The sequence below is a fragment of the Lygodium microphyllum genome, chromosome 2, assembly GCF_053477565.2.
Source record: "Lygodium microphyllum isolate KBCC chromosome 2, Lygodium_microphyllum_v1.1.10, whole genome shotgun sequence".
Lineage (NCBI taxonomy): Eukaryota > Viridiplantae > Streptophyta > Polypodiopsida > Schizaeales > Lygodiaceae > Lygodium > Lygodium microphyllum.
In genome coordinates, this window is record NC_141136.1 from 189,076,110 (window position 1) to 189,096,987 (window position 20,878).

The 20,878-nt window shown below is 41.3% G+C and overlaps 1 protein-coding gene across 5 annotated transcripts in view; it reads left to right on the plus strand.

Moving 5' to 3' along the window:
- Window positions 1-7,732: 7,732 nt before the first annotated feature.
- Window positions 7,733-20,878, plus strand: part of LOC148040734 (uncharacterized) — a 71,471-nt gene continuing 58,325 nt past the window's right edge. For 4 of the 5 annotated variants that reach the window (XR_015687642.1, XM_087661277.1, XM_087661292.1 and 1 more), the window contains exon 1: window positions 7,733-8,026. Coding sequence is in view for 4 of the 5 variants with exons in the window: in XM_087661277.1 (XP_087517403.1) it covers window positions 7,817-8,026 (210 nt within the window). In the remaining variant the exon portion in view is untranslated. The remainder of the gene's footprint in view (window positions 8,027-20,878) is intronic. The other variant, XM_087661304.1, reaches the window with a different exon arrangement.

Consider the following 20,878-nt stretch of genomic DNA (forward strand, 5'->3'; position numbering starts at 1 on the left):
AAAGAAGACTGAAGAAGAAAGAAGAAGGAAGGAAAAAGATGAATTGGAGAAGATATAAGAGGTGTCCAAGAGAGCCAAAGAGCTTAGGAGGAATGAAGATGAGGACATGGCTAGGGCCATCCGCATATCGGTAGAGCAACACTCCAAGGAGGAGTTGGTTGCCTTGAGCCCTTTTAGAGGAGAAGGCCCAAGAACTAGTTCCTAAGTCCCAGACATCGTACCACTCCCAGTGACAAAAGGCAAGGGTAAGGGCTTGCTTCATCCAATCTCACCCACTCTTGTGCCAACTATCCCAACTACTACAACTACCCAAAGCACTACACCCAAGGTAGATGCCAACAATCTCATGACCTGGGTGCAGTTCCTAGTGGGCAAGGCATAGGAGATAGCCCTAGAGGTAAGTGTAGGAATCACAATGACTAGAACTAAGAGACCAATGGCTACAGATGCTGAGTGGAGACAAGACCCTAAAAGAAAAAAGATAAAGGCCTCTACCACTTTCATCCCCACTGTCGTGCTGCCTTCCATAAACTATGGATGAATACATCAAAGAGCTTCACTCACAGTTAAAGAGAGAAAAGGAGGATAAGAAGACAACAATAGTCGAGTTGGAGGCTAAGAAGGAGATAGTAGCAGCCTACTAACTCAAGAGAACTCACCAAGTGGCAGGCTATCGGAAAGAGATAAGTGAGCTGATGGCAAAGCTCAATGCGAAAGAAGGAGAAGAAGATAAGTGGCGAGAAAGGCTTGAAGAAGAGCATCATGAACTGATCGGTCAACAAAGACAATACAAACTCCTCAATGTACAAAATGATGAGCTAACATGACAAATAGATAGAATCCAAGAACCCATGGATCAACTCACAGTAGAAGAAGTAGAGAAAACTCAAGAAAGAGAAGAGCATCAAGGATAGATAGATGAAATGATAGGCATGCTACTGATGGAGATGGAAGAGCAAGGGAGATTAGAGAGAGATATTAAATGCTTGGAGAAGGAGAATGAGAAAATAATCGAAAAGTGGAAAGAGAAAAAACCAATGATAGTGGCCTTAGCACAAAGACAAAATGAAAGCTTAGAGGAAATAAAACAAAGAGCCAAAGAATGGGTGACGAAGAGTAAAATAAGAGCAAAAAGCAAGGCAAAGGCTGCACAAAAAAGATTGGAAGCCCAACAACATGCCTTCCTCAACGCTATCTTGGATGTCACACAATCAAAAGAGGAGGGGGCTGTTGAGACACTAAAGAAAAAGCTGGAGATCGCCTATAGAGGTATAAGGCATGGGCTATGTGCTCAACTGCAAGGAGAAGGAACTAGCCTAAGACAACAAGATCAAATAAATTATTTGCTAAGGTTAGAGCTAATGGTCAAAGATGTGGGCCTACTAGGCTTCAAGGAAGCAGAACCATAAGAGCCCAGGAGAGAAAATGAAATGCAGGGGCCGCTTCCAAAAGTAGTATTAGAATTTGAAATGGGACAGCGCCAAATGAGGAGCTAGACTTGCAACCTCCCTCTCCATGACCAGAAACGTAGCAAGAGGTGGATATCACTACCAAGAGAAAAGTAGAAATCAAGAAGAAGAGAATGAGGATGTTGGAGCAGCCAAGGAGAAGATTAAAAGACCAACCAATAGTAGCCCTAGAAGTGCCCATTCCACTATGAGAAGATAACTTTCTAGTGAATCGAAATGTGGAGCTCATAGTGTGGGAGCAGAAAGAGAACGGCCACCAACCCTTTGACTTCACTTTCCAATTCCCCTCTACACTATGCATAATACTATCAAGCAAAGTGGTGGAGGAGGTGATAAGTGTGGGAGGACGGCTCGGCAACAGGTGGAACCAAGAAAGGGAGAAGAATCCAACGCAATGGGGAATGGAAGCACCTGATTACTAGGAAAACAAAGTCATGGAGGTGCCCATGACAGTGAAAGGCTACGAGTCCTAACCAAAGTGGAGGAGGAGAATCTAGGATGGCAACATGGATGCTTGGATGTCATTTTGCAACACACTAACCTTTCAGAGAAACAACCCCATATACATGCCATATCCGAGAAGGGGAGGGATGGACTTCAACCATGACATTTACGGCAAATATGATTTCTCAAAAATATACAATGTAAATACCACCAAGCTTGAGGATGCCCTAACCTTCTCCGAGAACAACTTATGGGACTCAATTGCCCATTTCTTAATGAGTTCACTTCATGCCCAGATCCCGCCTTCATCACCACTTGTAACTGTCTTAGATTACTTAGGGTACTACTTACAAATGATCCTACATCACACCCCTATTTTTTGATCTTAATGCCTGCATAGATAGTTGTGCCATGGCTAGATTGATGATGCGAGCTACCCTCTTACCATCCTTTTGCACGGCCCTCTTAGGGGTTATGAACGACAATTGCTTCACTAGGTGCAACCACCCATTTTTGTCCACAACTCCTCTCCACATTAGAATGAACCTAAAAGGACATATGCAGGAAAAAAGCTTCCTTAGCAAGTCCTTAAGCCCCCAACTTCTTCTCATGACCATGATGACGAAGATTAGTTTTTCATTACTTTTATAAAAAAAAGAAACTCACTACATGAGCACCACAATCACTGCACCTAGGGGTCCTCAAGTTAGGTGCATCCAATGGCCTTGGTCGGTTGACTCCGTCCCTAACCCCCTAGCCGCTTTTTGATTCCTCACTTCATGCTTAGGGCACATCAAGGGCATGACATACCTAGGGAGGTCACACTCACCTATGGTTAGACATATCTCCCTAAGCTTCACCCATCGCACCTTCATTATGCAAAAAATGGGTCCTCAGGTGTGGGACAACACCCAAGCTTCGACCTAGCTTCCAATTCCACTAGCATAAGCACATTACACTGCACGATAAGGTAGACACGCCCCCTAGAGCAGTGCACTTTTCTTTTCCTTTCAAGTAAAGATGAAGGTGACCAACCACAGACCTCAAAGGCTCGTCATCCACTCGACATACCCTCAATCTCCACCACCTTAATCATTCGATAAGATTCTCTTCCATGAACATTACCCACAAAGGCCCCATCATCAACCCACACAACCACCCTTCAACTCACCAAGCCCTCATCAACAAAGACCTGCAAGTGCCATGGGACTAGCACTTGACTATGAGGGGGGTAATGTTAACCCCAGTGCAAGAAAATAAAAAAGAAGAGAAAAAATAATCCAATTTTTTTTCAAAATGTGGACCCAATGAAGTCAACAACAAGGAGAAAAGGCAAAAGGCGCAAAGGCAACCTTAGAAAAATGTAAAATATGGAAGGCACATTTTTAAATGAAAGATGCCCCATAAATTTTGTAAAAGAGTGCTAGGCTCCCTCCTATGTAAATTGTAAAATCTAGACGGGCATAGGTGAAGGGATAAGGTAAATAGAAGGGAATAGGAAAAGAGGACCTTGGCAAAATGCACGGTCATGTAAACAAGGGGATGGGTGCCCAAAGGATTTAAGACTTGTATATAAACTCAAACAGTGAATGAGAAGCTCATTCTTGGTGTGTGGCAAAAGTAGCTCTCTTCTTCCTTTCTTCTCTTCCTCTCCTTGTGCTTATGCTTGAGAGAGGGAGTGTGAGGAGTGTGAGGGAGTGACTACGTAAGGGTGTGGAACCATGGTGGAGAAGCTCTCCATCTTCTCCTCTATCCTTCTCTTCTCTTCTCTTCTCTTCTCTTGCACGTGTGGCTATGGTGGATTGAGCTTGAAGGTAGAGGGTTGAGCTTGCTTGAGCTCGCATCACAGATCGTGGAGTTACTGGAGTGCTTGAGGGAGGAGGCTACTCATTCGGGCAACAAAGTAAGCTCATTACACTTGTAGGATCAGAAGCATGTCGATTAGGTGAGAGATAGCCATTAGGGCTCATTTGAAATGCTTGAAACAATAAGCGATCCGTGGGTCTTGGCAGAGTTAAGCATGAGCTCCCACTTCACTACACTTAAAACAATGGGATACCAAACTCTCGTGAGTTTGCATACTTATGATCCACATTTTATAACCTTGCCCTTCTACTTTATGTGGCTTCTTTAAAGTGATGACTTGTTCTGAGATTGGGAACATACTCAATTAGAAGTGGCTATGAATATAATCATATATGTGGTTCCAAAGTGTTGCTTTACTTAGGGCAGTTACATTTTGCCAACACTCATCTAACCCTTCAAAAATGTTATGGGATGGTGAGTGTTTTTTTTAGCACACCACATGTACCCCCTTTTCATATGCAAATGGACTATGGACATCTCTGGTAGAAGGTGATAGAGATTAGAGAGGAATGTGCCCCACTAGCTATGGTGAGGACCTTCGATGGTAGCAACATGCAACATTATGCACTTGTAAATGGGTTTTGGTAATGGTGGCATTAGGTGGTGGACTTCTGATGACTGCAAGGTGACATTCTAACACTTTTGAGCAATGACAATGGAGAGAGAGAGAGAGAGAGAGAGAGAGAGAGAGAGAGAGAGAGAGAGAGAGAGAGAGAGAGAGAGAGAGAGAGAGAGAGAGAGAGAGAGAGAGAGAGAGAGAGAGATTGATTGGAATTCCCAGAGGACGAACCCCTCTATTATCTTTTCATGCTCTTCTTATACATCATTCATTCCTCATCAAGAAATCATTCTAGATGGGATTGCTAGGCCATTATAACTAGTTGTGATGTGGTAGCTACCACCTTGGCAATCCTCTTGTGTGATCCTCCTCGTATCACCTCCCTTTGTGTCACTATCGATCCAACTAAGCACATCTTTTATTGGTAGTTTGTTAAATGGTTTGGGTCTTACCTTTGGATCAATTCTATTTTGTGGTTGATTATGCACCATTAGATTTGCTAATGTTTGATTGTTTTGGTTGATTTGTAGCATCAAATAACAAATTGCATGAAACATTTGCTCTAATGTTGGCTATTGGGATTTTGGTGCGAAACTCAACATGCATACTTGCATCTTCATAGCGAGGTGAGTTTGGATGTGAGTGCTGGAATGTTGCTTAGCTCATGGCTTTGATTTCTATTGTTTGATTGTTGCTCCTGGTTGGTAGAGATGGTCTACGTGGGAGACATCGCTTCAAAGAACACAATTTTCTTTTGTGATAGGCATCACTATAGGGAGGGAGATTTATGATCTACTTCTACTACTATTAATGTTGATGTGAGACAACTTACGCAAGGTTCTTTGAGCTGACTACTCTTGTAGAGGTTACAAAAATAGAGGATGTGGCGGGTTATGTTGAGCCCATCTCCACCAACATGGTGTGGAGTATTGAAAGATTGGAATTCCCAAAGACGAACCCTTGTATTATCTTTTCATGCTCTTCTTATACATAATTCATTCCTCATTAAGAAATCATTATGGATGGGATTGTTACGTTGTTGGAACTAGCTATGATGTGGCAATTGCCACCTTGGCAATCCTCTTGCATGCTTCTCCTGTTATCACCTCCCTCCATGTCACTATTGATGACAATATTACCTTTATTATTGTTGTGTTATTATATAATTTTATTATATATGTATTTCATTGTGGTTATTTTATTAATATCCATATTATAATTACATATATCTTTTGTCATTATAATTAAATAACATTTGTAAAATATTTGACATTAATATACTGTACATTTTATAATTACTTTACTATAATATATTGTTGTGCTTATATTTTGCTAATGCATAGCATATTAATGACCATATTAATAAGAAGGTATCTCATATTTATTAATAATTTGAAAGTTTATTGATTAGATATCATAGGTAATATAATTAAGTATGATATTGGCTATTATAATATAATTATGTATAATCGTCATATTGATGATAACATATGGCGTAATACGATAATGTATGATAAATATGACTATCATACTATTATTATACCTAATATTAATAGTTTTAATGATTAGTATAATGTGCGATGGATAATTTTAATTATTAATTATCATATACGGTTATGATTAAATAATATATGTGTTAAGTTGTCTCATTTTTGTAGTGCTATTCATCAACTTATTGTACAATGGCAATATGTAATATTACTGGAATATAGATCCCTATGATTAGTTTATAATGAGACAATTATGTTAAGCATACCTTAGGCATTCAATGTTGCAAGGTGCGCGTCTACAAGATATTTGCCAAGAGCAAATTGGCCTTGCATATGTTGGTTAATGCATGTTTCTTTAGATGAGATGAGAGTATGGATAGGTATGTATCATGATCTAACTATAGATAAGTGGATGTAGCAAGTAAACATATTTTTTAGGACTAGATGCATGAGATAATGATCAAATTATAGTTGCACGAGACTTTATTTCTCTAACATACATGGAGATGTACTTTCTTTTGATCATCGATACATTGCCTCTTCTAAACTATCGCATAACAATAGTGCAAGCAAGTTTTTTTGAGCCATGATTTGGATATATTTATCAACATTGGGCACGTGAACATTAAATTTGGTAGACGTTTATGAGACATTCTTTTCTTTGGAAACAAACAAGGAAAGTGTTCCTTGCAAGCCTTTATAGTCTCAATGTGACATAATACTCTCCTTGAGATGTCCTCTTCAAAATTTCTCTTAATTTATTAACATTCCATAAAAGGACATGCAATTGTAGTGCCCAATGGTTGTTTGTTAAGTTACTTCTTGCATTTTTGGATTTTAGAGTAAAGAAAGACCATGTCTTCACGTAAAAATACTTCATGTTAAGTGCAAATTTTGACAAAGAGAGGTTGAGACAAAAGTCCAGGACCAATTCATGCAAGACGAAGATGATTGCACAAAAAGAAAAGACTCGTTATGAAGCATTGATATGGATTTTAGGGTTAGCTCCTTAATCATAACATTTGATCGAGCAACATCTATTTTAAGAGCAACCATCTATGTAAGTCCTTTCTATGAGCCATAACTTATAAGATCTTTTGATACATATTATGTAAGTGATCTTATGATTAGCTGTAGTTTCCAAGGTCAAGAGTACGCTTTGTGCAAGCCATGCAGGAAGAGATGTAAAGATATGCCCATGCTTTTATAATAGCAACAACTTATACTTGGCCTCAATGGTGTCTTTCATGCATGACCTTGCATCCACAATGGCACCTTATGAAGAGATGTGAAGGCATGCCCATGCTTTTATACTAGCAACAACTCATACTTGGCATCAACAATGTCTTTCATGCATGACCTTGTATCCATAATGCTTGTCTTATGATACAAAGCGCCCTACAGTTAATAACATACTAAGCCTAGGCCTAAAGTTAGCGCGGATCATCAACGTAAAACTAGGCATGGAGCACACTAACATCTTATTGATGAACCACAATGTTTGTGATGGTACATTATGAAGACTTGTTAAACGGTACTAGAACTTAGTACCGTATATTCCATGTGCAAGGCTTCAAAGCTACAACTTGGCACTCCTCTCAAGGTTGGTTTTTGGTGTGCCTCGACTACCCATTACTCTCATTGATGTTCACTATCAATATGGAACAATTTCTAATTACCAAGAGAGCATATGGTGCGATTTTTTTAATAAGTGAATCATAGAATAAAAATATGATATATTTGTATGAACCCTCATGCCACATGAAAAGTACCGAAATACCCTAAGTGTTATTTGAGAGGAGTGCAAAGCACTGGGAAAATCTAGGCATAGAGCTCCTAGTATGTATCATCGATGGGCAATGCTAATAATTTATAAACGCTTTAATTGTCGAACTTCTTGCAAAGCGACATAAGACGGCAATGCAAGCCACTGGGCATGCTATTTCTTTCGCTCGCTCGCTCGCTCGCGCTCTATCTAGCCGGTTGGCATGGCGACCGGGGGCACACTCAGTGCATTTATCCCTTACAGGCGTGAAGCCTCCTGCCATGGTCCCAGAATCTCCCTCTCTCGATTTCAGTACAGACGCTGCACTCCACGCGCATGGCGCTGTCATCACAGGATAGCCGCACGTGTCATTCATCGGAGGCCTTTACTGCTATTCACCTCCATCATCACCTCGCCTTGGTTTTACAATCTGGTACGCAAATTTCTGAGTGCTCTCTCGATAAATGTAACCAGATAAGGCTTTAGAACCCTCTCGGGCTAGAGTATTGTAAAGCTCAACTCCAAGAGAGGTGTGCAATTGTTAGTACTTAGTACTCTGCTCCCTAGCGATCTCCACTCAAGCTAGAGTCCAGTCTACATGAATCGGAGTCTACGCACATGGTGGCTTCTAGCTTAGGCACAATGCACCTCAAATGATGCAGGTGTGAGGTGTGTTCTGTTGTGCCTAACCAGAGCTGCCTACTTTCCTCTCTTAAGCTCTTCAGGTCTGGGATCACCTTGGGCTGGTTTAAGAAGTAAAATGACATGCATTTTTATTAAACGTGACATGACATGCTTGTAATGAAACCTTTTCCTTGTTTGTGCATGAATGAGCAAAAGAATATGCATTAAACCGATGCGAAAAAGAATAAACTTGACAGACATTCACCTTACTATCTTACTTACTTAAGGAGGCTCTGCGTTGTGTGGCTGATTGGGAATCTTTTGGATAAGGCATGATTACCATATAGTGACCACTGGCTTGTGTAGGATCCACATGGGGCAAGGTGTCCAAAGTCTTTGCTCAAAGAGGTAGAGCGAAGCACACTATAGTTGAGAGAAAATAAACTTGCCTCTTAATTATCATAGTTTTTTGCATTTTTTGGCTCATTAAAACAACCAGAAAAAGGCATTTTAGCCATTTTGTACCACACTCTAGAAAGTTGTTTGACACTCGAGACAATCTTGTGGCTCCAACTTGGATCCACAACTGTTGATGTCTTCCTGCTGCCAGCCCATCCATGTCATCATTTGCTATGTTTCGAAGGTCTCCCATTTGTCACCTCCTGCCCACAACCTTGAGATAAAGCAAAGCACACTACAGCTGGGAGACCAAAACTTGCCTCTTAATTATCATAGTATTTGGCGTTTTTCGGCTCATTAAAACAACAAGAAAAATGCACTTTTAGCCATTTTGTACCACACTTTAGGAAGTTGTTTGACACTCGAGATAATCTTGTGGCTCCAACTTGGATCCACAACTGCTGCCGTTATAAGTCTTCCACCATCCAGAGGTGCTACACTTGATGCCAGCCTTCACCATCAGTTCTAGAGGCTGCTCCAGGCCTGTCAGTGGCCATCCTCCAATTATTGCCAGCACCATTTGCTGTCTTCCAGCTGCCAGCCCATCCGTTTCATCATCTGCTGTGTTTCTGAGGTCTCCCATTTGTCACCTCCTGCCCATGACCTGCCATCAGCTGTGTTTTTCTCTTCCTCTGGCTGATGACCTGATTTTGCAGTCCAAGACCATCTCTAGATCTGTGTTTTAGTGCTAGTCTGCTATGTTTACTGAATTTGTGACCTATAGATCTGCATCTTGCTGGTCTACATCAGATTCTACTTCTTTGACATCATATTGAGATATCTAGAGGCCATTTCAAGGCGGTACACTGCTGTATTTTGCTGTTCTATCCCTAGAGATTGTTGGGTTTTGACATCTGGCATATTGCCCTGCTGTTCTCAGTTCTCTACCTCACATTTACTACATTGATTGGCCTTTGCTTGTTGTGTTTCATCTCCCCATGTGATGTGTCCACTCAGAGACATCCTCAACAGCATGATTTAGAGGTCTATCAAGATGATTTTTTAGGTGAGGCCGCTCGGTACTCTTTTGAATAACACAAGGTTTGTTGCCTAGACTTTCTCGAGTCCATTTTACAATGGAAGATCTTGGCCATTTCCACGAGAATCGACCTCAAATTCTAGTTCTAAGTAAACTAAGGTTACCTATTCGGATTAACTAGTGTCGGTCTTTGAGCAACTGCTTGTGCTAGATTGCTTGAATCGAAGCCCACTCATATCACTGGTTCAAGAAGAGTGAGAAACGAGGGGAAGTATGGTTACATTTACCCCTCTGCCCATAGGGCAAACTCTCACTTTGTTCCCCTAAATTGATAAGGAGTTAATGGGGCAAACTCTCACTCTGTTCCTCTAAATTGATAAGGAGTTAATGTTCTAATTGTTTTTGTATGATCAATGTTTCTTGTACCATAATGCAGTGAATTGTAAAGAAGTTCTTGGCTTACTGAGATCACCTTACCTTTAGGGTGTATTCGTTAGGAATCACACCCACCCGCTTCCCTTGGTTGGGTAGTTTTAGTTGTTTACTTACCTAGCACATTTATGTTGTACACATAAAACGAGCTTCCTTAATTAATCCCTTTTAATCATAGTGTTCATTTATGTAACTTGTCACAACATATAAACAACTTCTGTCCAAGAGCAATAATACCTCATATTTAGTCTTGTAAGACCTCGAAGGCAGCATGGGATGTCCTTGAGCAGATGTTTGTAGCTAGAAATGAGACCGGATGCTCTATATATTCAAGCTCCTTCTCACTTAGTCACTCATCTGCCGTCACACGTGTGGAGACTCCGTGGAGAGAGGATCCAGTGCTAGTGCCCATGTAGCCAGTGACTCACTGTTGTATGCTATTGTCTCGTGTTGGATATATTGATTCCATTTCCCGAGCATACATTTGAGTTCTCATTTGTATTGTGTTCTTCAGTGTTCTTTCTTTCCCTTTCTCTTTTGTCTTGTGTTTCAGTAATTTATTACATCAAATGTTTATGCTTCCAGTGCTGCTCCACTTTTGACACGGTATCAGATTTTAGGTTCTATGCTCCTGCTGTGTTTTCTTTATTGATTTCAGGACTGTTTTGACCATTGCTGATTAGGTGACTGCTGCCCCAACTAGGCGACCTGTTTTTCTTGCGTTTTTGCTAATGTCAACATTTGTACCGCTTGCGTCAGCCCCTCTACTGCTTGTGTGTCAGTTCAAGCTTGCGTTTTGGTGTCTATGCATCTTCTCCTGGGCTGGATGGTTGCATTCTCAGGCCGTTTTTACTGTTTCAGGTAGTTTCTGGCTAGTTTTTTGTCTTTTCGCAGTAGGTTTCTTATTGTTTTGGTCAGATTTTGGTGAATATTACATGTGAACTCTCATTTTTTGGAGTCTGCGCTTGTGGTTTGGTTGTGTTCCCTCTCCAAATACCTTCTTTTATCTACTTCTCTTCTAAATCCTCTACAAACGGCTTCAAGGAAGGAGGAGGAGAAGAAGACGAAGCGGGATGTGGACTTCTTTGATGAGTCATGATCTGCCTTAGACTCAGACTTTGATCCTTTGACCAAGGAGAGGTCCAAGGCATGGAAAGGATCAACTTCTTTGTATTATGGAAAGGGATTGATGGCCCCTTCCTTAGCTGCTTTCTAGTGGTGGTGATGACGGCATCCCTTACGACTCTCTAGTGCAAGGGGGAGTGTGAGAGGATGGTGAGATGGGGCAGTCGTGCCTCATGTATACTTCTATATAGATGCACAAGATCGAGAGAGGGACTTCCCTGGCGCATTGATTGAAGTTTGACACGTTTAAATCTTAGAGCTAGGATTGACATCTAGGTTTATGATGGGCTGTTTCTTTGACAGAGAGTGGGATTGGTTCCTAGTCATGAGCTCACATGAGGGGACACTTTGGTGGTTTGACCAAAGGCTGGGAATCCATGGTCACGTATGTTTGAGAGGCATTTTTTACAGGATGGTCATGTATGCTATTGAGAGACATGGGGACAAACATAGAGATATGCTATGATCTTCTCTATTTTTAGGAGTTGGTACAATCGACCTCGACATTAGGTTCTCTTCAAGGCACTTTGGTGGTGGCTTGATCACCCACTGCTTGGGTATCCTTGGTTTTACTTGGTGGTTCTATGTTGTCTGGTTTATAAATCATTCTCATTGTACCATTGTATTGTATCAGAGTACCCATGATTTGAGAGTGGGTGTTAGTAGATATGTCAGCTCATGTATGAGTCTATGCATGCAGAGGTTGGGCACATTATTTAGGATATTTTAGGCATTTTTATGGTCATCATTTTGGTCATATTTAGCATTTATTGCAGGCCGACTTGATCATATTGAGGATCTATATTGTCCTATATATTCAGGCTCCTTCTCCTCACTTAGTCACTCACCTGCCATCACACGTGTGGAGACTCCATGGAGAGAGGAGCCAGTGCTGGTGCCCTTGCAGCCAATGACTCACTATTGTATGCGATTGTCTCGTGTTGGATATATGGATTCCATTTCCGGAGCATACATGTGAGTTCTCATTTGTATTGTGTTTTTTAGTGTTCTTTTGTTCCCTTTCTCTTTTGTCTTGTGTTTCAATAGTTTCTTACAGCATATATTTACGCTTCCATTGTTGCTCCACTTCTGATAGATGGCTGTACGAGAGGAGAAGGAGCCACTCAATAAATAGGCCCAAAATATGCTAAATATGGTAGTTGGTCGACCAGCAATAAATGCCTAAATAATCACTAAAATGACCACTATAAAATGCCTAAACTACCCAGTAATATCAAGCATAGCCTAGACTCACACATGAGCTATATAGACTGATAATACCTTCTCTTAGATCATGGGTGATCTGATACAATTGAATGATACAATGTTAATCATATACAACAAAGAACTACCAGAGTAGAACCATGCCAAGTAGTGGGTGATCAACTCACCGCCAAGCTACCCTAGAGAGAACTTGAGGTCAATATAGATCATATCACCTGTAGAAAATAGAGAAGAGTCATAACAGATCTCAGTTTGTGTCAACAATGTCTCACAGTAGCATTTAAGACCATCCTATAAAAAAATGGCTCTGAACATATGTGACTATGGATTTTCCACCTTTGGTTAAAACTGCGTAAGTGTCTCCTCATGTAAGCTCAAGACTAGGAGCCAATCCCGCTCATTGTCAAGGAACAATCTTGCATGAATCTGAATGTCAATCCTAGCTCCAAGATTTGAATATGCCAGACTTTGGTAAATGCATCAAGAACATTCCTCTCTAGAACATGTGCACCCGTATACCTGTATGGATTATGCTCGGCTATCCCATCTCACCACCCTCTCACACTCCCTTTCTGGCATTAGAGAGTCGAGGGATGTCAATTCTAGCTCCAAGATTTGAATGTGCTAGACTTTGGTCGTTGCATCAAGAACATCCCTTTTCGGAACTCGTGCACCTATATATCCGTGTAGATTAGGCTCAGTTGCATAATCTCACTACCCTCTCACACTCCCTCTTTGGCATTGGAGAGTTGTGAGGGATGACGGCATCACCTAGACTAGAAAGTAGTTGAGGAAGGGGCAATCAAGCCCTTCTCGTGGTTTGTAGAAGTGGATCCCTTCCGTGCCATGGACTTCTCCTTGGCCAGAGGATTGGAGTCGGAGTTTGAGGAAGAGAATGACGCATCAAGGAGTCCACATCCCGTTTCTTCTTCTGCTCCTTCCATGAGGTTGCTAATTCCTTGTAGTCCTTCCGCAAGTGGCCCTTCTTACCACAATGATAATATTGGGCCTTCAACTTCTTTGTCTTGTCACCCCTCTCTGAAGTTGTGAAGGCCTCACGGGAACCTCCCTTGTAAACGCAGAGATGTCTCATGCTCAAGTAGCATCGAGGACATGTACGTAAAAGCTCACAGTTGTAGAGGAGGATGTCTGCACCCTCAAAGCATTCGCCGATTCATTAAACTCCGGGGGGAGCTTGTAGAGTACCGTGCCCATGAGATGTGCCTTTGGAAGGGTAGACTGCATGTGTCGAAGTTGGTCCTGTACCTGTGTAACACGGAGTAAAAATGACTGAATGGTGTCCTTGGACTCAAACTTCATCTGTTGAAGCTATCCATAAAGGGTCACAGCACGCAAGGGAGAAGGTGCTCGTACATCTGAAGCTTCAACCATATTTCTCGCGATGTCCTATAGGAGGTAACCGTTGGTAGAACTTCTTTAGAAATACACCAAAGTAGTGTAGAATATGCACTGGCATTGTTTGAATCCCATATAAGCATAGCTTCCTCATGGTTGTCCTTATCAAAATCTTGGGGAAGAGGAAAAGGACACTGAGGCCGAGGAATAACTCCACATACAACGTACCAAAGCTGCTTCTGCACAAACCAAGCTTTCATCACAACATTGCATGTAAGATAGTTAGGTCCATGTAACTTATCATTTGTAGAAGTGCACGGAGGAGCCATGAGGAGAAGAGAAGAGAGGATAGAGGGTATGCGAAGAGGGAATACTGCCAAACCAATAGCAAAGACCACAAAATGAGAGTTCACATGTAGTGTAACAAAAAATCTGATATAAAACAAAGGCCAATTGCTGCAAAATGAAGAAAAACTAGTCAAAAACTGCCAAAAACAGATAAAACGGCTTGTACAAATAGTTGCACAACCATGGTTAGGGTCTTAAACCAAAAAACGCAGGTTGGTGGAGCATTGAATGCAGCAAATTGACGATTATAGGCTGAAATCCAAGTGCAGGCTGAAAACCCAGGTTGCTGGTTTGAAAAACACAAGCTTGATCAATAGGGGGAAGAAAGACTTATAATCACCATAAAAAACCCACAGGAGGAATCGAGTTCTTGCAATCTGATACCATGTCAGAAGTTGTGCAGCAATGGAAGCATAGATAAGTGCTAAAATAAACTGCTGAACACAAGACAGAAGAGAAAGAAAATAAAAGAGCTAAAGAACATTGCAAAAGAAGAGAACTTAGAGATGTGCCCAAGAAATGGAATCCATATACCAAACATGAGAATGACGCGTACAATAGTGAGTACTGGCTATGTTGGCATCGGCATTGTCCCCTCTCTCCAATAGGAAGACCACTTGAAGAATAATGATGATTGTATGGGAGGAGCAGGAGCCACTAAATAAATAGGCCCAAAATATGCCAAATATGGTAGCTGATCGGTTAGCAATAAATGCCTAAATAATCACTAAATGACCACTATACAATACCTAAATTACCCATTAATATCAAGCATAGCCCAAACTCACACATGAACTGTCTAGGCTGATAATAGGATGAGGGTGATGGTGTGATAGATCACCTTATCTACATTCAAGATTTGAGAGAGTACTTGTTGAATATTGATGAGGTGATACCCGATGAAGAGATGGTTAACATTACACTTGTGGCTTGACCCTTTTTCAGAGTCTTATCTTGGTTTCCATACTTCACTAAATTTGTCCTTGACGGGGGGCACAACAGCCCCTCACATTTGTGGATTTAACCAACCTCTTGTTGTAGGAGGAATAGACTGCGAAGAACATGGCTATGAGATGAGGTCATGTAGCTATGCTTTCTAGGTATAAAAGCGAAGGCAAAGGCAAGTAACAAGTGAAAAATCATCCTAAGGGTGATGTGGGACAGCCATTTGGCAAGGCTTTCCAAGACTTAGACCAAGGGAAAAAGAAGGGTAAATGCCAATACTACAAGAAGCACGGCCATTACATAGATGAATGTAGAAAAGGATTGGCAAAGGAGAAAAATGACATTGGCTTTGATTGTCCATGAAACATCAACCACTTGGTCTTTGAACGATGATGCTATAGCCAACTTGTTTGAGGAGGATTATGCATGTCTCACTTGTAGTTATGATATGCCGATGTCAGATTCAGCATTTAATGCTGATGAAACGTATCATACATGGTATATTGATAGTGGGGCAACCAAGCACACCACTTCTTAGAAGTGTTTGTTCATATCCATGCATGGTAATTGCGTTGAAACATTTCACTAAAACACAAAACGCCCTGAGTGAAACAGTTGATTTAAACAAAATTCTTAAATGGATAACAATTGTTTTTTCTTGCTTTTGTAAGAGTTTTTAGACACTTTGCATATATGATAGATCATTTGTTGACACAGAAGGATTCACATGGTATAACTTGTAAGTTGCAACTTATTGTTTATAAAGAAAACTATCTCATATATATTATTCAACCATTTCACTTCGTGTTTTGTTTGGGACTTGCCCAAAGGTGAAATGCTTCAAGGTGAAACCCAATGTTTTAGGGGTGAAATGTTTCACACTTACCTTGCATCCATGCAATCAGCCCTTGCAGGGAAGAGAGTTTCTTGTGCGAATAGCTATAGCTATGATGTTTGTGGCATTGGTCCATTTGTGATCATTGCTACAAATGGATTTGATTTTCAACTTATGGATGTATTATTTGTGCTTGAGGTTACTGAAAACCTTCTTTCAGTTTCAACTTTTGATAAGCAAGGCTTTCAGGTTGTCTTTGAAGACGACAAATGCATTGTTAGAGATAGGGCGCTTGATTATACTCTTTGTTTGTCAGATAGTTTGTACAAAGGTCTCTTTTTGTTGGATACTTATGAGAAGAGATCTCATCATGCTCTGATAGTTAGTACACTTACTCCTGCTATGCAAAATGCATAGCTATGGCAGGCTAGATATGGGTACAAAAGTATTGGCAGTCTCATGACTCTTTAGAGATGTTAGATGGTTGATGCTTTGCCTAATTTGGATACTCCACCTCTCTATGCTTGTGAATAGATTTGTCTTTAAGAAGGATGGTGCAGTGTGTGCTGTCCGAAAATTACAGCTTATACATAGTGATGTATATAGTTCCATGTGGACTTGTGCTCTTGGGGGTCATCTTTATTTCATCACATTTATTGATCACTTCTCTAGATACACTTGGGTGTATGGTTTGAAGGCCGAATTCGATATATTTATGTACTTTAAACATTTGGTTGTCAAATTGGAAATTGAATCTAGTTTGAAAGTGCAATCTTCACAGACCATGGCATTGCACATCAATCTACAATGAGGATGACTCCTCAATTGAATGAAGTGGTGAAATGCAATAACCATACTCTTATGGAAATGACGAGATGCATGTTAAAGAGCAAAGGGTTGTCTCGTAGATTTTGGCTTGAAGCTCTTATGTGTGCAAACCATGTTTGGAATTGTGCTCCTACAAAAGCATTGAAGGCCATTATACCTTATGGGGCTGTGAAGAAAATTGCTAGGGTTTGCACTGAGGACGCACAGAGTGTATGACCACGAGAGAAACACAAAGAGACGGACGTAGACACAGAGAACAAAACTCAAACCCTAAACGCAAAACTCAAAACTCAAACACAGAAACTCAAACACAAACAGAAGAAGGGAGAGAGAGAACACTACTCTGAAGTGAACGAATGCTGTAAATGAATGTAAGAGTGCACAGTGTGCTCAAGGGCAAAGCAATGTTGGGGTGTAACGTCCACCCGAGACGGATCCCAAGTGCTGTGACCAGTAGTTGGAGTAACGAAGTGAGAGAAATACCAAACGCTGATCACCAGAGTGTGAGGAGACTGAGGCGACTGCAGAGGATGATGCTTGATGATGTGGGCGAAGCAACAAAACATAGCAGTAGAATGCCGCAGTAAAACGCAACAGTAGAATGCTGTAGTAAAACGTCACAGTAGAATGCAGCAGTAGGATGCTACAATAAAACGGGGCAGTAGAACGCCATAGTAAAACAAGGTGATGGCAGTAGTCGCGAAGGTTGGACCGCCACGTGGTGGGAGATTGATGGCTGAGATCTGCACACAAGGGTGAGAAACCTGCACGGGAGGGATAAGGTTAAATGGGGGCAGCTTGTCTATTTATAGATGTGGAAGGGTGTCCCAAAAATTAGGGTTTTCACTGAACTCTCTCGAACCGCTCCAAGTTTTAGGGTTTCCATTAATTAAGTGTGTTTTGGGGCTGTTTAAGAATGCTAATCAGTTGAAAAGTGCGTTTTAGCTCAATAGAGGCATGCTATAGCAAGAAGCCTAGTGTGGATTACTTTCGATTTTTGGTTGTGTTGCTTATGCACATGTATCCAAAGAGCTTTGTGGAAAGCTCAATGACAAGGCAATAAAATGCATTTTTGTTGGGTCTAGCATGGAAAGCAAAGGGTATAGGGTGTCTAACCCTTCCACACGCAAGGTTTTTGTGAGTAGAGGTGTCATATTCTATGAAAATTCAGCACATATGCATGTTGAATTTGAATTGCTAGCTAGATGAGACTCTTTGGATGTATTTGAGGGTCTCCTTCCATACGCTATTGGTTCAGGGGCTGATTCAGCCATTACAGCAAGCTGAACCTGCCCTGCTTGCCCAACATCAGCCTCCAGCTGATCTAGTTTTGCCTAGTGTGGATGATGCAATTGTGCAAGAAAGGGTTGCTGCACATACAACCCAAACAATTCGTAGATGGCTGTTACAAACTGTTGAAGAGAGTCATATGGATGCTCCTTTGCCTCAACATACATGTTCTAGTGCGAGAAATGTAGGAGGGCATAGCTGTTGGTACATGCTATCTTATTGATGATGAGAAAGCATATGCTTTTGCTAGTACTCTTTTGGATGAAGATGATTCTACATGTTTTGAGGATGCATGACAATATGTGCATTGGGTGCAAGCCATGAGTAATGAGATATGCTTTATTGAGTAGAATAAGACTTGGAGTCTTGTTGACTCACCTTTTGGTAAAAAGGCTACTGGCACACATTGGGTTTACAAACTTAAAAGGAAATTTGATGGGTCTATTGACAAATACAAGGCAAGGTTGGTTGCAAGGGATAAACTAAAAAAAAAGGACATTGACCATGGGGAGACATTTGCTCTTACATCCAAGATGACCACCATTAGATGTGTAATTGCTATGATTGCACGTAACATTTTTGAATGGAGATTTGGAAGAGAATGTATATGTTGCACAACCTTTAGGCTTTGTTATGCAAGGCTTTGCAAGCTGAATAAAGCCTTCTATTCTTAGAACATACTCCATGTGCTTGATACTCCAAGATAGATGCATTTTACACGCTTAATTAATGAAAAACACAAATTTGGGGTGTGATTCGAGAGAGTTTCAGTAGTCCCGCAAAATCCTAATTTTTTGGGGCACCCTTCAATATCTATAAATAGATAGGCTGCCCACCATTTAGGCTCATTCTTTCAATGCAGATTTCAGCCATCAGCCTTCACCCATGTGGTAGTCTACCCTTTGCGATTGCTGCCACTCCATCAACCCTTGTAGTGCCTTGTGTCTTTCTCCTTAGCTGTCGCCCATTGTTTGGCGTCCTTCTCCCTAATGTGTTTAGACTCTTTTGCCATCGCTAATACACAGTTAGCTTCCTCTAGCTTGCATATGGACACTCCTCCACCAAGTGACAATTGGCAGTGATTTCTCACACCTTTGGGTGACCTCCTGCGGCTTGCATTTGGCCTTCACCTTACTTGGCGGTAATTTGCGATCTTTTTTCTCCCCAAGGTGGCCCTTCTACTGCTGCGTTTGTAGCTTTTTGCTACCGCCCCCACCATTAGGTATCATCCTTTGCAGTCACCTCAGTTCCTAGATACTTTGGTGATTAGCGTTTGGTGTTTTTGGCACTCCGTACTCTTACTGATAGTCACAACACTTGGGAACTATCTTTGGTGGATGTCACTCTCTAACACTACATTGCTTTGCCCTTGGGCATTTTGTACACTCTTACATTCATTTACAACATTCATTCACTTTAGAGTTTCTTCTCTTTGTATTTGTCTTTGTGTTTGAGTTTTGAGTTTTTTGCATTTTGCGTTTTGCATTTAGGGTTTGTCGTCAGTATCTAGTCTTTGTGTTTCAGTCTTGGTCGTGCATGTTATGTTTTCTCAGTGCAAACTCTAGGATATCTTTACATGGTATCGATGCTAGTGCTCTTCTAAAGAGTATCCTGTGGTGATTGTGGAGGCTAGACTTTGTGTGAGACTCACATGCGACTCGATTTTGACTTATAATGTCTCAGACATCCTCTAAGGATTCTATGATGTCCTATTAGGCTTCTCGAGCGTTGGAGGCTCTGAGAAGGCATGATGGTCTCGAGGAGGAGGTAGACACATCTTCACCTTTACGGTCTTCTTCTCCTCGTTTTGGGTCATCTTATAGATGAAGAGTTTGAGGAGTACTTGTGCATCACGTACAATTTGATCTACACTTCTCCGACGAGTGCTACTACTCTATTTGAACCAATTGGTGAGATTGGCCATCTCTTTAATCTTGGATGGACCATGACATTTGACACGTTTGGCGATCCATCTTCTTCATCACAGCCAAGTCTTATGTCAGGTTCGTATAATCCCTTTGAGTTGTATGAGCCAAAACCCTTATGTTTCTTCTTTTGTTGAGTAGGAGGTGGATGATTTTCAGTATGTTAACTTTAATAGAGGAGGCTCTCTAAGCAAATTCCCTTCATTAGGTATATCTCTGCCATGTGTTTCACTTGAGCAAGTAAACCACACTCCTCAACTTCCTCCCATTCCACTGCTATCTTATCCACATTCTCATCTACTTACATTTTCATTCCAAAATCTTGGATTACATTCCACTTCCGCTCAAAGCACGCTAGGAGTTGGATCTTCCATCTCTGCTCCTAACACTTTTTCTTTTTCCATTCTACCCTCTACCTCTAGCCTCTACTCACTCCACCTCTTAGTGCATCGTTAGGGGAAATTCTACCCTTTAACATTGTATCTTTCACATACCCCCACTTTACCACATCCTTCCACACTGGGATGGCTTGATGGGCATCTTCCTCACTACTACACATGGATTTCCATCTTGTGCTCCCTATGTCCTTGTCCCTCCACCTTGGGCTTTGTAGGCAGTTACCATGCCCATCCCTAGTCCACCCTTGCCGACATTTGGAACTGCTATACATACTTCCGTATGCATGGTGGGCATTATGGGATTCCTTTCCAAGTGTATCCCACTCCCCCACCCTATCCCCCTTATTCATCCGACCCCCATTACACATCTCCATCTCCTAGCACTACCACTCCTATTGTAATTGCCAAGAATACCTTCATGGATAAGACTTGTTTTAACGGGTCGAATTTCGCTACTTGGTCGAACTTTATGCAACAAGTGTTTGAATCTTAGGGTCTTTGGGACCTACTCATTGGA